Raw genomic sequence first — 15,022 nt, 5'->3', positions numbered from 1 at the left:
GCAGAGGGACAGGCAGAGAGAAAGGAAGAAGCAGGCTCCCTGCCGAGCAGAGAGCCCCATGTGGGGCTCGATGTGGGGCTCGATGCGGGGCTTGATGCGGGGCTTGATCCCAGGACCCTGAGATCATGACCCGAGCCTAAGGCAGAGGCTTTAACCCACTGAGCCACCCAGGTGCCCCAGTCCCAAAGGCTTTTAACAAAAACTGTCTGTCCCTTGCCCATTTCTCCTGACTCCTGTTACTGATTTCCAGAGGCTATCACTTTCAGCTTTCTTTTGGTGTTTACCTTCATATTTCTATGTAAACTGTTCATATTACTATTTCTTGATTTTTTATTTTTAGATTTTCACTTTTGACTTCCTACTGTAGAGAAGAATTTAGCTGTCTTCTCTCTCCCTTAGCCACATATTCTAACCTTACATATATATACAGACCCTCCTGTGTTCTACTAATATAATTATATTATATTTAAATATTTATAATTCTGAAAATATCATTTGCAGCTGAGCCCTGTGTAAATTATGATTACATTTCCTTTTTTACATGATATTGCTGTCTTTGAGGTTGATAGCTTGTCTTTCTGTTTGTTTGCATAATCTTCTAAATATCCATTACCAATGCATTCCCAGCCTCTCCTCTTGGAGTTGAAATCTCTTAATACCTTCAAAAATCTTAGGCCTTAGGTGTTCTAGCACTTTCATTTTTTTTTTTTTCGTAGTGGGGAACTATATCTCTTCAGTGATCTGTGTCTTCTCATTCAAATAGATATTGACTCTTCTGGCCTAGTACTGGGATCTACACCATCCTGAAAATTCCCTTCTTTTTTTGGTTATATTAAATTTTTTCTTCCTGGATCTCTTATTTACTTCTTTGTTAGTTTGCTTTCCTTGTTTGATGGAACCCATCCTTTAGTAGTTTCCAAAGAAAAAGAAAGAGAGGTAAAATATTTTGAGATTTTGCACGTCTGAAAATATCTTTTTCTACTGACACATTTATCGGTAGTTTTGAATTCTAGGCTAGAAATAACTTTTTCCCTCAGAATTTTGAAAACAGCACTCGATTCAATTTTAGTTTCCAGTTTGTTGTTGGGAAGACTGAACTATAATGATTTCCAAACCTTTTTTTGTGACTTTCTTTTCTTAACTTCTTTGGGAGCTTATTAGGATTTTTTATTTTTTTTTTTTTTTAAGATTTCATTTACTTATTTGACAGAGATCACAAGTAGGCAGAGAGGCAGGCAGAGAGAGAGAGGAAGGGAAGCAGGCTCCGTGCTGAGCAGGGAGCCCGACTCGGGGCTCGATCCCAGGACTCTGGGATCATGACCTGAGCTGAAGGCAGAGGCTTTAACCCATTGAGCCACCCAGGCACCCCAGGATTTTTGATTTGTTCACAGTGTTTTGAAATCTTATACTGCTATGCCATATTGTGTGTGTGTGCTTCATATTATGTTGGACACTTGATGGGTTTATTCAATACATAAATTAATCTTTCACTTATAGAATATTTTCTTTACTAGTGTGCCCCCAACTATTTCTATTTCATCTTTTCTGTTTTCCTAGAATGCCAATTACTCAGATATTGATCTTCTAAATCATTCCTCTAGTTATTTTTTTTTTTTAAGATTTGTTTATTTATTTGAGAGAGAGAGTGAGATAGAAACCAGGGGATGGGAAGAAGGACAGGGAGAAACAGAATCTCAAGTAGACTCTGCACTGGGCACAGAGCCCAACACAGGGCTGGATCTCACAACTCTGAGGTCATGACCTGAGCCCAAACCAAAAGTTGGATGCTTAACCAACTGAACTACCCAGGTGCCCCTATTTGTCTAGTTTATTTAAGCAAGTTTTCCTTTTCTATTATTTACTTCTATTTCTTTTGTTTTGCGGAAGATTTTCTAACTTTGTACTCCAACCATTCTACTAACATTTTTTAAAAAATTTGTACTCTCATATTTGTTAGTAAGAATTTCTTTAGTTTGTTTGAATGTTTCCTTCATGACATTCTTTTCTTGTTCTATGGATGCAGGGACCTCTCGTTTCTCTCTGAGGATATTAATAAAAATAATAAAGTTTTCTTCTATGTTTTGTATTATCTTTGTTTCTTCAGTTCTGTTTTACAATATTTATTTGTTTTGGTCTCAGAGACTCTCCTTGGCTATCCATTCACATTTCAAATAATTTTTTAAATTTTTATTTTTATTGAAGGGTAGTTGACACATAATATTGTATTAGCTTCAGGTATACAACATAGTCATTCTACAATTATATACATCCCAGAATGCTAAAATAAATAAGTCACTTATAGGGAATATAGTCAATAATATATTATATTAATATCATAATAATTTTGCATGATGACAGTTGGTAACCTACACTTACTGATTTATATTTAAAAGTAAAGTATTAACAGGAAACTCTCTGTGGGTGTGCTTGACTAAATGAGTTACAGGCTTCACAGTAGGATGATTTATTGGGCTATCTTAATTGGAGTTCCTCTGAATTTTAATATCTACGTTTTCCTCTAAGAATGGTTAATAAACCCAGACAGGGTTTTTGCAGTCTCCTGCTTGGGAGGTTAAATTCTACCAGCCAGCTTTTTCTTAAATTGGACTGGGCAGAAAGGTCTTGCCCTTCAGTATGTGGGACTTCATAATCACCCTCTTTTAATACCTGATGCCCTCTAACTGGGCCAGGTGCCCATTAGGGCAGTTTTCCATAGTTCCATGTTTCCAGAGAATAGACCGTGCGCTCTCCTGCCAGGTTGAGCCGGGGTGGCTCCTAGCTATGTTATCCATGGAAATCTCACCGCTTTCACCCAGCGATCTTGTTGTCAGCCTCAACTGCCCCCACTACCGCCCATTATTGTCAGAGCTCTTGGTGTCCCTGAACCTTTCCGAGAGGCTGTGATGGAAGCTTCCGGGCTTCCGTTGTTGGCTTTCTGGAACACAGTTTTCCTCTCTCTCTAGTCTATCGAGTTAGTTGGCAGTTATCCTGCTGAGCTTACAGTCTCAGCATTTTTCTTCCGTCCTCCCATTTTCTTTGGCTTTCTTGATTTAAACCTTTTTTATTTTTAAAACTCTTTGTATTGCAAGAAGCAGTATATTGGTTAAAAGCATGGGCTCTGGACGCCTAGACCCACCCCTTGTATGACCCTGGGAAAACTACTTAATCTCTCTTTCTACCTCAGTTTCCTCATCTTAAAAAAAATAGTTGGAGTCCTTTTTAAGAGCAAATGATTTAAGAGACATAAAGCATGCAAAAACCATAGCTGGCCTAATAAATATTAGCCATTTTAGAGTGGTTTCAGGTAAAAAGATAAAGGTGTGTGTTTAATTTATCATCTCCAAAGAAATGCACTTAAAAATATGAATCACTAGGCAAATATTCATTTCATCTAGTACAGAAAACAGTGGACAAAGGTGAGGTATCTGATATGTTACATAAAATGTCTGGATCTTTATATAGTTTTCTTACTGAAAGGTACTTTGGTGATTATGGTCTCCAACTCTTTATATTACAGATAGGAAAACTGAGACCTAGGTTAAGTGACTTGCCTTGAGACTAGAATCCAAGCACCTGGATTCTACATTTGGTCTTCTTTCCTTTAAGTCATTTATCTTTTTCTAATGAACAGTGAATGCTGTGAGACTTGAAACTTTATTTTGGGGATGACACTATCATATGCCTAAGTTTCTTCTTCTTATTTGTTTGTCAAGGGCTTAGAACTGAATCAATAATAAGCTTTGGCTTATTCTCTTCACTGCTCTTGCTTGTTTATTTATTTACAGTAAGGTAATACATAAAAAAATTAAAGCACCCATATTGTGTCCAGTACCTTGGAGGAAAATGTAATGTGTATAATTTCCATGTATGCGTGGTACAAAAATAAATGCATGTATTTAGAATTGTGGTGGTGATACACCTATTTGTTATTTTCTCTCCGGAAGTGAAAGTCACCTTATGGATGATACAACTCTCCTTCTCACCCCGCCAGAGTCCACCAGACTGGGGTAGCAGTGGACTAGAAAACAAAGTAAGACAGAGAGCAACAGGAAAATGACAGAAATATGAGTGCCTGCATTTAGCTTTGGGACGTGTATGTCTCTAAAATTGGTTCGTCTTCTACAAGCTGTGTAATACTGAGTTTGTTTTCGATGCAGGGTTGAGAACCATCGGCGTCATCACCAAACTGGATCTTATGGATGAAGGAACAGATGCCAGGGATGTTCTAGAGAATAAGCTGCTGCCTCTCCGCAGGGGTAACGTATCGCATCCCGTATGGGACTCCTTCGATGACGCGGCAGAGAAACAATTGGGAAACCGATGGGAAGTTGGGTTTTATGACTTCACAGCTGTGGGGAATGTATTTATGATTAATTACACTTTTTCGGGAATGGCATAATGTTCCCAAATGATATGTTAAAAATGATCCAAAGGGAGAACTCCTCCTTAAAATAACAGGAATAAGAAAACAGGAAAAGGAAGGAGTTTGCAGGAGGGTATAAATGCGCGTCAGAGACTGCATGAATGTGCCCTGTGCTGTTCCAGTGTGACTTATTTACTTGCCCACCATATAACGACACTGCGAAGGGACGCACTGTATTAAAGTGCACAGAGCTTTTAAGGGCAAAAGACATTATTCTGTTACTGTTAACAAGGTGTCATTAGCCACGTCAGCCAGCCTTTGTTAAATACTGATGTCTCACACTGAGTTTTGTAAAGGATTCAGTTGTTCAGCCCTTACAGATAATTTTGCTTTTCTTCTTCAGCCTGTTTGAGAGCCTTGAAATCTCCCCAAAATGAACAAGTGTCCCAAACCACATTGTATGTGCTCCGTTTCAGGTTATGTGGGCGTGGTAAACAGAAGCCAGAAGGATATAGATGGGAAGAAGGACATTAAGGCTGCCATGTTGGCTGAAAGGAAATTTTTTCTCTCGCACCCGGCTTACCGACATATTGCTGACCGGATGGGGACCCCACACCTGCAGAAGGTCCTCAATCAGGTAAAGACGTTTTCTCAAGCAACAGGAACAATTATGAAATATGGAAGTGACTGTTGGATTTCATATGTCTCATTTTAATATTAATTGTTCCCAAATTAAGACATTCTGCTTAAATGATAGGAATTAAAAAGTGAATATGAGTACTTAGTTGCACACTGTTACTATTCTCAGTGAGTAGAATCTATTAATGTTACTGGAAGTACACTGCTCAGAGCAGAAATACACTTCTTTAAGAACAGTGAATAAAGGTATATGTATCAGCACCCATTTTGCTCACAAGATGTAGTCATCTTAAGAAATTAGGGGCACCTGGGGGCACCTGGGTGGCTCAGTGGGTTAAAGCCTCTGCCTTTAGCTCAGGTCATGATCCTAGGGTCCTGGGATCGAACCCCGCAATGGGCTCTCTGCTCAGCGAGGAGCCTGCCTCCCTCTCTCTCTCTGCCTGCCTCTGCCTACTTGTGATTTCTGTCTGTCAAATAAATAAATAAAATCTTAAAAAAAATCATTAAAAAAAAAAGAAAGAAAGTAATTAGGGGCGCCTGGGTGGCCCAGTTGCTAAGCGTCTACCTTCGGCTCAGGTTGTGATCCCAGGGTCCTGGGATCGAGCCCCGAATCGGGCTCCCTGCTCAACGGGGAGCCTGCTTCTCCCTCTCCTATTCCTCCTGCCTGTGTTCTGTCTCTAGCTGTCTCTCTCTCTCTCTCTTTCTCTCTCTCTCTCTCGTTCAAATAAATAAATAAATAATCTTTTAAAAAAAAGAAATTATTGTTGTACATCTCTGAAAGGTTGATTTCTTGGGATCTGTTTTGAAAATGTCAATCTGTAATGGTTAGGTTAGATTTCTTTTTAAAATTTCTTTATGGTTTTGTTTAGGATCAATTTGTTCCTTCATTTAAATTTTTGAAAATCACGAAGCCTTATAAGCAGTCGTTGGTCTCCGTTCATCTAAGTTTTTCCGGCTAACTCCTTTCCCTGCATGGGTAGACCTGGGCCTCCATCTTCCCACATCCTGTGCACTTACATCCTTCTTGAATAAAACCCCAATGCGCTTACTTGGCTACATATTTTCCATCTCCTAGGGAAGTTAAGCATCATCCTCAGGGTATGCCGGGCCGCTCCCTGAGTTGTGATCGTATTGACTCACGTGGTGAACAGCTTTTCTCACAAATAGAATCATAAGATATACTTTAACTTTAATTTATGAACTTTAACAGTCAACCAATCAGATCGGTATTGAATGTCCTGATTATTTGCTCCTAGAAGGTATCAGTAGAGACTAACAACATAGCAGGCTACTTGTGACATTGGACCTGAACTCTTTAGGCAGAGCAATTGAAGAAGTTTTAGAAAATAAGAAAGCAGGGGTATACTTCTATTTTAAGTGACATAACGCAGACTCATGTAAAGTTTGTTCTTTTTTTTCTTTTTCTTTTCTTTCTTTATGTGTTTATAATTTTTTATTTTTTTTCATAATTTTTTATTAACATATAATGTATTATTAGCCCCAGGGGTACAGGTCTGTGAATCGCCAGGTTTACACACTTCACAGCACTCACCATAGCACACACCCTCCAAGTTTGTTCTTTTTAATTAAGGGTAGATGAGTACTTAAAGGCATGACGTAGTGCTATGGTTGTGTCCTTTCACAAACACGAATATATTTTATTTATTTATTTATTTATTTATTTTTACGAATATATTTTAGAGAAGGAACATTGGTTTGCCACACGAAGACCGTAATATTCTACCAATATATGTAGTTTTGTAGATTACTGCTTTCATGCCTGTATAGGTCTAAAAAAAACACAAACTGAAAAATTCTTAGAGAAAAATCACTAAGATGATTAGGAAGATAAAGTTGGAAATAAATTAGGTTGTGAATACTAGAAAAGTAGAAAGAATGTGACTGGCCATTGGTTATACAAATGACCCCTAAATTATGACATGATTGGATTCTGGTTGACTGAAAACTGAATGGATTTTGTACTGAAGATCTCTCGTTTCTTGGATAATCAGTTTCTTTTTTATTGCTTCAGGGATCTCATACTGTTTGAAACTAGGGTAATTTCATGGTTGATTCAATGTGTTCCGATACCTCTGGCCCTGAGGGACAGTTTCTATGACGAAAACTGGAATAGAACATGACATTTTTGAGTCATGATGCCTGGAGGGCAGATAATGAGGGAGTGAGATATGAGATGAATTTGGAGAAGTAGGCAGAGGCTGGATCTTGTAATATTTGTAGGCAAGTTAAAGATTTTTGTTCTTATCCTAAGAGTAGTGGGGAATAAGTCATTTAAGGCATCTGAGTAGGGGAATTACACAGTCACAGCTGTGGATTAAAAATGATCGTGGTGGTTCCAGATAAGATTAGACATGAGAAATTACGAGTCGAAGGAAATGATGGTAGCTTGGTTTTGATTAGGGCCAGTGAAGACAAAAAAAACCAGAATTGAGAAATGTTTAGGAAAAATCAAAAACTTGGTGGTAGATTAACTCTGGTAGGTGATGGAGACGTGAAGTCAAGGATACGTTCCAAGTTCCCATATTGTTATGAAGTCACTGAGATGGAGAACTCCGAAAGCAGGATTAGGTGTTTGATTTCAGACTTGCTGAGTCTGAGGTTTCATTGGCACATCTGAGAGGAGTCAAGTCCATGGTCTAATACGTGTGCCTACTGGAAAGATTAGAAGTCTCGTCTGTAGATAACACATTGGTAGCCACAGGCACTTGAATATTTATTAAAGCCATGAGTGGAATAAGATTACTTTAGGAGGAACAGAGAGTGAACAAAGAAGAAGGTTAAGACTCAGATTCCAGGAATATTGTTATTTACAGGCCTGGTGGAGGGGGATGGCTTGGCAAAGGAGATCGAGAAGGTATATCCGAAAGGTTAGGAGAAAAATGAGAGGAACTAGGGTCACAGAAGCCAAGGAAAGAACCGTTTCAGAAAGCCAAGAGTGGCCCACAGTGTTGCTTTTGCTTTGAGATATCTGAGAAGCAAAAGGTGGAAGCCATGTGTTTTTATCATTTACCACTCACATGGTGGACAGGTGGCCGCTGGTTTCTCATGGTCACTGTTGCTCTTCGACTTGGGGGTTTGTGAGGTTGATGCTGGGGATGCCGTCCTCTCCATGCTTTTGTCTCCTGCTTCAGAGCCGTAACAGCAGCATGCTGGGAAGTAGCATAAGTCATAACTATGGGCAAAGGACTAATAGAGTTGTGAACTATTAAATAACTCTAGTGAATAGATAGAGTCAGGTAACCTCTAATAAACATAACAGTGATTTAGAATGATTTCTGCAGTCAGTCTGGGTTTTTATTCCCCTTTTAACTTACGATTCCTTTTCATGTATTTCTGTGAAGTTTACATTCTCCTTCTTTTTTTTTTTTTTAAAGATTTTTTTTTATTTATTTATTTGACAGACAGAGATCACAAGTAGGCAGAGAGGCAGGCATAGAGGGAGGGAAGCAGGCTCCCTGCTGAGCAGAGAGCCCGATGTGGGGCTCAATCCCAGGACCGTGGGACCATGACCTGAGCCGAAAGCAGAGGCTTTAACCCACTGAGCCACCCAGGTGCCCCTCTCCTTCTTTTGATTCAAGTTTATTCCTTAACCTTTCTTTCTCTCCCTCTCTTTTTTAAAGATTTTATTTATTTGACAGAGAGAGAGATCACAAGTAGACAGAGAGGCAGGCAGAGAGAGAGGGGGAAGCAGGCTCCCCGCTGAGCAGAGAGCCCGATGTGGGGCTCGATCCCAGGACCCTGAGATCATGACCTGAGCCAAAGGCAGAGGCTGTATCCACTGAGCCACCCAGGAACCCATTTCTTTTTTCTCTTTTAATTCAGACTTTTGTTTAACTGTGTTGTGATAGAAAGAACGTCAGGCAGAGAGCGAGCCAATCTGGGTTTATACCCACCTTCGTTCTTAATTAAGCATGTACTCGTAGACAGTCTCTTGGAGAATTTTTCATCCTGCTGAGCCTGACGTGCCAGCAGACGATCTCAGGGGAATTGCCAAGTGGATGGTAAAGTAGAGATGTCCAGAGCAGAGAGAGCGAGAGGGCGAGCTTTCCTTTGCTGGTCAGGGAGCTTTCGAGCACACCCTCGTGAAGGCGTAAGCCAGTGAGCCACCACCGCTGCGCTGGGGCCGAGAGGCGGGGCAAGCGGAAGCTCCTGTCTGAGCTGCAGAACGGAGGGGACATGAACAGGTGCCACGGACCTACAAGCTCCGCTCATTTCGGGTCCTGAAACATCCGACAGCGCCTGTAACTCCAGCTTCTGCATTTCTAACCGCATTCTAACCCAAGGGTCCCTTCTGCAATCTAGGTAATCGGATAACTCGGTCCCTCCTCGAGTGTTACTAGGCAGCCTCTCATAACGTCAGTGCATTTTCACAGGGTATTTCCAGCCCGGCATGAAGACGTAGCCCAGGCGAGGGGCTCCATTTGAAGGAGTTTTGAGCATCTCCTTAAGGCCAGGAGAGAGCTGCAGTTCCTTCTCATGATTTACCTACATAGTCATTCTCAAATATGTATACGTGTATGATTTCTAAGTTTTAAATGATTAGGAAAACAAGGAAGGTCTATTTTTGTCTCGTAAGTTAATCTTTAATCTGTTATATCTATATGATTCTGTTTTGTTTTATTTAGCAACTTACCAACCACATTCGGGACACCCTCCCAAACTTCAGGAACAAACTGCAGGGACAGCTGCTCTCCATCGAGCATGAAGTCGAAGCCTACAAGAACTTCAAGCCGGAAGACCCCACCAGGAAGACCAAGGCTTTGCTGCAGTGAGTCCCCCTCGCCCTCCCCTTGCTCAGCGCTTGAAACTGACTCTTTCGTTTGCTTTGCCGCCGGCTCTTCGTCGAGCTGTTTTCTAGGTTTAACAGAAGAAGCAAGTAAGGTGTACAAGACTTTGTGTGTTATATAGCAGCCTCAAGGCTTTCGTGTTCTTGAAGAATCATTGTTAGTCGTACTCTGTTACATAGATTGAACCGTCCAACCCCATGCCCAGTTTCCTTGTGCTTGTATCATTGGATTCCGTAAATGAGTCCAACCCATAGTGATAACTCAGCGGGGTGTTTGCCCTTAGTCTTTAGAAGTGGACGAAGCTCTTGTCGAAAATGTCTGTCTTGTACAACTGTTTCTACCGATGACATTCGTACTTACTGTCTTCTTATGTCTGTTATTTCATGTGATTTAGCTGTGTACATTTTTCAGTGGAATGAGACCCAAGGCTTTAATAATTAAAGTATGGACAGTAAAGCCACATTTAAGTATCTTTTACCCTTTTGGGTAATGATTTTAATGTAGCTCTTTAAAAACACAGATGTGAGGGGTGCCTGGGTGGCTCAGTGGGTTAAGTCTCTGCCTTTGGCTCGGGTCATGATCTCAGGGTCCTGGGATTGAGCCCCTCATCGGGCTCTCTGCTCAGCGGGGAGCCTGCTCCCCCCTCTCTCTCTGCCTGCCTCTCTGCCTACTTGTGATCTCTCTCTGTCAAATTAAAAAAAAAAAAAAAACCACAGATGTGAGAACTGCCAAGTATCTTTTTAGTCCTCTGTATCCCTGAGAGGTCTTGGGTAGGACCATAGTGTTGGTAGAGAATTGCCAGCTCCTTCTCTCTTTTATCTTTCTTCCATTTTTCGGCCCCTCCCAGCTTCATCTGTCCTTTTATCCCTGTACTGCAACTTACCTCAGTCCCTCTCAAACAGAAGACCCTCTGCCCAGCTGATATTTTGGGGCACCCTAAGTCCATTTCCAAAGATGGTGCTTCCCATCTGTTACGGTCCCTTTCTTCCTATACAGCCTTGCAATCAAGATGCCCTTAATTTGGTGTTCAAAATACATGACAAAATTCCTTTCTTTGTGGAGCTATTTCTAAATGCTCAAATTATTTAAGTAAAAATTCAATGTAACATTAAATGTTACATTAAATGTTTCCCATTTAAAAATATAGAATCATACAGAGGAAAGGGTTTTTTCTTGGATTCAACTCTTTCCTAGTTTATCTTTTCCTTTTTTATTCTTGGCTTTGGTTAAGCTCCTATAAAAACTCTTCAAGTTACAGAGAAAAGAAAGCTATTTCTGTTTAGGCCCTAGGTCATCATCGTAACATCCAACTGAAACTACTCTCCTTACAAATACTAGGCTTGCCTCTGTGACTCCATTGGTTTCAAATTACAGAATTTTTCACATCTGGATTCTTCCCTAGCAGGAGGGCTGATCAGCTCCTTCCTCTCTCCCTCCATCCCTTTCTTTTTCCTTTCTTCCCTCCTTTCTGCTTGCCTTCCTCTCATCGCTTTGCGTCCGACTTGGTGTCTGACTCTTATCTACTGGCGATTCAACGACGACTAAGACTTTTGTCCTCAAGAAGAGGCCACAGTAGAGCAAGGGAGACAGATATATAAGCAACTAACTGTGTTAAAATCTGATAAATGCTATGTTTCTGGTAAGTGTAAACTGTTGTTGGAGGCCAGATGAGGAAGCAGTTACAGGTGAGGAAGGTCGTGAGTTCACAGAGGAAAAGGTACTTTAAGGAGAACCTAACATATGGGCGGAGGTTGTCAGACAGAAGAGGAGGACAAGAGAATAATGTGAGATTGTTCGCAGCTCGTTTCAGTGGGGCAGGGGGCTGGAGTGTAGGCCGGAGGTAAATTTCCTAAAATTTCCCAGTGTTTCGGTGCTTTCTCATGTATATACCTTCTCAGGTGGTTAAAAATTAGATGAACATGGGTGTTTGCATAAACATAGCTACATCGAATTGTGTTCTGGATTTTCTGGCCTAATTTGCAGTTGTAATTCATCCACGATTTTGATGAAAGAGAGTAAAAGATACGAGCCTTAGATGGTTTGAATTTTTTTCTGTTGACTTTCAAATTTGGAAGTAGTACCAGCGTGCCAGAACTAGAACTTCTACATCTAGCGGTCGAACGTGCGGTCGAACGTGAAAGTAGGTTGTTCTTTTCTCCCTGTTATATATGTCTTTGGTTTTTACCAACTACCTTAAGTAACTCATTCCTTCATTGAAGTTACTGAGTACCTCTCCTGTATTGGCCGGGGGGGATAAATAAAATGTGTGGCGCTTGCCCTTCGGAAAGAGGCTGACAGGGGAACAAGGGTGACGGACCCCGCTAAGTGCTGTGCGGCAAGTAAGCCGGAGGACCAAGGAAGATGAGCCGAAGGAACCAGGTGCAGTGAGGAGTGGTGGCAGACAGGACCGTGGAAAGCTTCCTGGGAAAACTAATGCTTGAAATGAGTCTCGAAGTCTCCAAGTGCAGATAAGAATTAGCCAGGCAAGGAAGCAAGGCGCAGAAAGAATGATGTTCTGAGCAGAAATGAGTGTAGAAGCACAGAGACGTGGTGCGTGTAGGGGACTGGGGATGGCTTCTTTCTGGTTGGCCTAGAAGGCGAATGTGGGTGAGTGGTGACAGATGGGGCATCCAGGGCCAGACCACGGAGAATCTTGGGTGATGGGTTAAGGAGTTTTATTATCCAGATGTGAGAAATCATTGAAAAACAGGCTAGAGCTAGTTGGAGAGGGGGATGGGGGTCCCCAGTTTGTGTTGTCTGTGATGCTGGGGGCAGGGCAGAGGGAAGCTTGCAGAGCAGGAGGGAGCGGTTAACGCACTAGGTGAGTGTGAGCTCATAGGAACCGAGGAGCATTTTGACTTTTCTATGTAAAGTTTTATTGTTTAATTTCAATTCCTAATTGAAATATTTTAAAATACCACTTTATGGTTTCAACTGAATGGACAGAATGCACTGAATGACACAGATACTTACGATATATACTTTAATTAACTGCCTAAAATAAATCTTAATAACATGTATGTCATATAATTACACTTTTGAGTGCTGAATGGCGTGCAGTGTTCATTCTGCCAGTAGGTGCCACTAAGAACACTAGGAATCGGATTCTAAGGGCTCACATAGTAAATTAAAATGAGAGATACAAAGCCTTATATCTGTAACTTGAATTCACTTCTCTTTCACAATTATAGGATGGTTCAGCAGTTTGCTGTGGACTTCGAGAAGAGAATCGAAGGGTCAGGGGACCAAGTCGATACCCTGGAGCTCTCGGGAGGGGCTAAAATCAATCGTATATTCCATGAACGCTTTCCTTTTGAGATAGTAAAGGTTTGGACCAAATGTTATTTTTTTTCCTCCTTTCACTTCATTTCATTTCCATGTCCTGTTCTCTATAACTGTTCATAAAATGTCATGGGAGTGATATAGGACTCAGATAGGTCTTTGAATAAAAATCTTCATGCTCCGGTGATGAAATTTAGGAGAGAAGTATTTTCTTCTGATGGTTCTGGCTTTATTTATTTAATAGGGTCTAACAACATTTCAAATTATTTCACCAAATACTAATTGAGTATCTATGAACTTTATTTGTTGTCTAATTAATTTGAAAATATTTCTTGAGTACCTATTCTGTGCCAAACTTCCAGGTGCCGGTGATGAAGACAGAGGCACTGTCTGGTGGGGTTAGGCAGAGAATTTTACAAATAGACAAAGTAAGAAAAAAGCAAGTGTTATTATGTAACATAATGTTAGCCAGAGGGTTTGAGTGAACCACTTCTTTTTTTTTTTTTAAGGTTTATTTGTTAGAGAGAGAGAGAGGGAGGGACAGCAGGAGTGGGAGGGGCAGAGTAAGAGGGAGAGAGAGAATCTCAAGCAGGCTCCCTGCCGAGTGCAGAGCCCCATGAGGGGCTTAATCCCAGGACCCTGAAATCACGACTGGAGCTGAAACCAAGGGTCAGATGCTTAACCGTCTGTGCCACCCAGCTGCCCCGAGTGAGCCACTTTTGATGGAGTGTTTCAGACAAGGTCCCTCTGAGTAGCAGACATTGAAAGCTTGACCAGAATCGCATGAAGAGGTCAGGTGTGAGGACCTTGGGGAAGAGGGTCGTTCAAGGTAAGCAGCCGAGGGTGAGGCCCTGCAGCAGGCGTCTGGGTAGAGAACAGACGAGGCTGGTGCAGAGCGGATGAAGCGCGGAGAGAGGTGCGCCGTGAATTCAGAGCAGGGGTGCGCGGTTAATGCAGGGCCTTCCGGGTTCGGTGAGGTGTTCACGTATACTCATGAGAAGTTAGGGGAGAGATTTAAGAAAAGTTGTGGCCTGGTTTGGTGGAGGATTTTAAAAGAACACTCTGCAGACTGGATCCTAGAGGGCAAGAGTTGATTCAGGGAGACAAGGTGAGTCAAACAATAGGGCCAGAGAGGGAGTGAAGCCACCTTCCGTGGGCCCTAAAGTTTATCCAGTTGAGAGGGGCAGACTTAAAGAGGAAGAATGCAAAGTTACAAACACGCAGTTAGGCACAGGGTCTTGGAAGGTGTTTCTGTTAAGAGAGAAGACCTGAACCGTAATCTTCTTTAGCTTCGCAGTAAAGATGCCCCAGAAGAGAAGATGGAGACGGTGGTTGGGTCTGTGGGTCAGTAGGGCTTGGATTGATATGGGGGATGCAAGAAAGAAAATTCAAGATGACTCCTAAGGCTTTGGTTGGTACGGCAGCAAATGCTAGTGGCTATTGGCTATTACATGAGGGAAACTGAGCAAAAGCTGAGTTTGTGTAGAGGTATGAACCGAGAGTTTTATTTTGGCTCCGCTTAGGTTGGCTTGCCTATTATGTGGCCAAGGAGTATTAGGGACTCTGCTCCTTGCTTCACATACAGAGGAGGGTGCTTGTGTCTCGGTGTGGGAGGCGAATGGGTAAACAGATAGTTTCATTAAAATGTGCTAAGTAAAGTGATAAATTTCAGCGCAGGGTGCTATGGAAACACAGCCTACGGACCCGAGTCCCAGCCTGAGTGCGTGAGGGAGCCTGGCTTCCGAGCTGGGTTTGGACGGATGAGCGGCTGGTCAAGCAGGAGGGGGTTGGGAGAGGGGGCTGGGGCCTAGGCTTGTTCCAGATCAAGAAGGAGGAACAGTAAAAGCTGAGTTGTGGCCCACAGGGTGTGGGCAGGAAACTAAAGCAATTAATTGTTGTACAGTATGAAGTATGAGAGGGGAGGTGCGTA

The 15,022-nt window shown here is 41.8% G+C and overlaps 1 protein-coding gene across 3 annotated transcripts in view; it reads left to right on the top strand.

Annotated features, from left to right (window-relative positions):
- The window catches only part of DNM3 (dynamin 3), a gene marked incomplete at its 3' end in the record, with an annotated part of 535,603 nt that overhangs the window by 191,140 nt on the left and 329,441 nt on the right, over window positions 1-15,022 (top strand). For all 3 annotated transcript variants that reach the window (XM_080824220.1, XM_080824222.1, XM_080824221.1), the window contains exons 5-8: window positions 4,158-4,256; window positions 4,840-5,000; window positions 9,649-9,791; window positions 13,002-13,137. In XM_080824220.1, the coding sequence (XP_080680346.1) occupies window positions 4,158-4,256; window positions 4,840-5,000; window positions 9,649-9,791; window positions 13,002-13,137 (539 nt within the window). The remainder of the gene's footprint in view (window positions 1-4,157; window positions 4,257-4,839; window positions 5,001-9,648; window positions 9,792-13,001; window positions 13,138-15,022) is intronic.

Source organism: Martes martes, assembly GCF_963455335.1.
Source record: "Martes martes genome assembly, chromosome: 15".
Lineage (NCBI taxonomy): Eukaryota > Metazoa > Chordata > Mammalia > Carnivora > Mustelidae > Martes > Martes martes.
The sequence above is the reverse complement of the archived record's forward strand: the minus strand, read 5'-3'. Positions and strand labels throughout refer to the sequence as shown.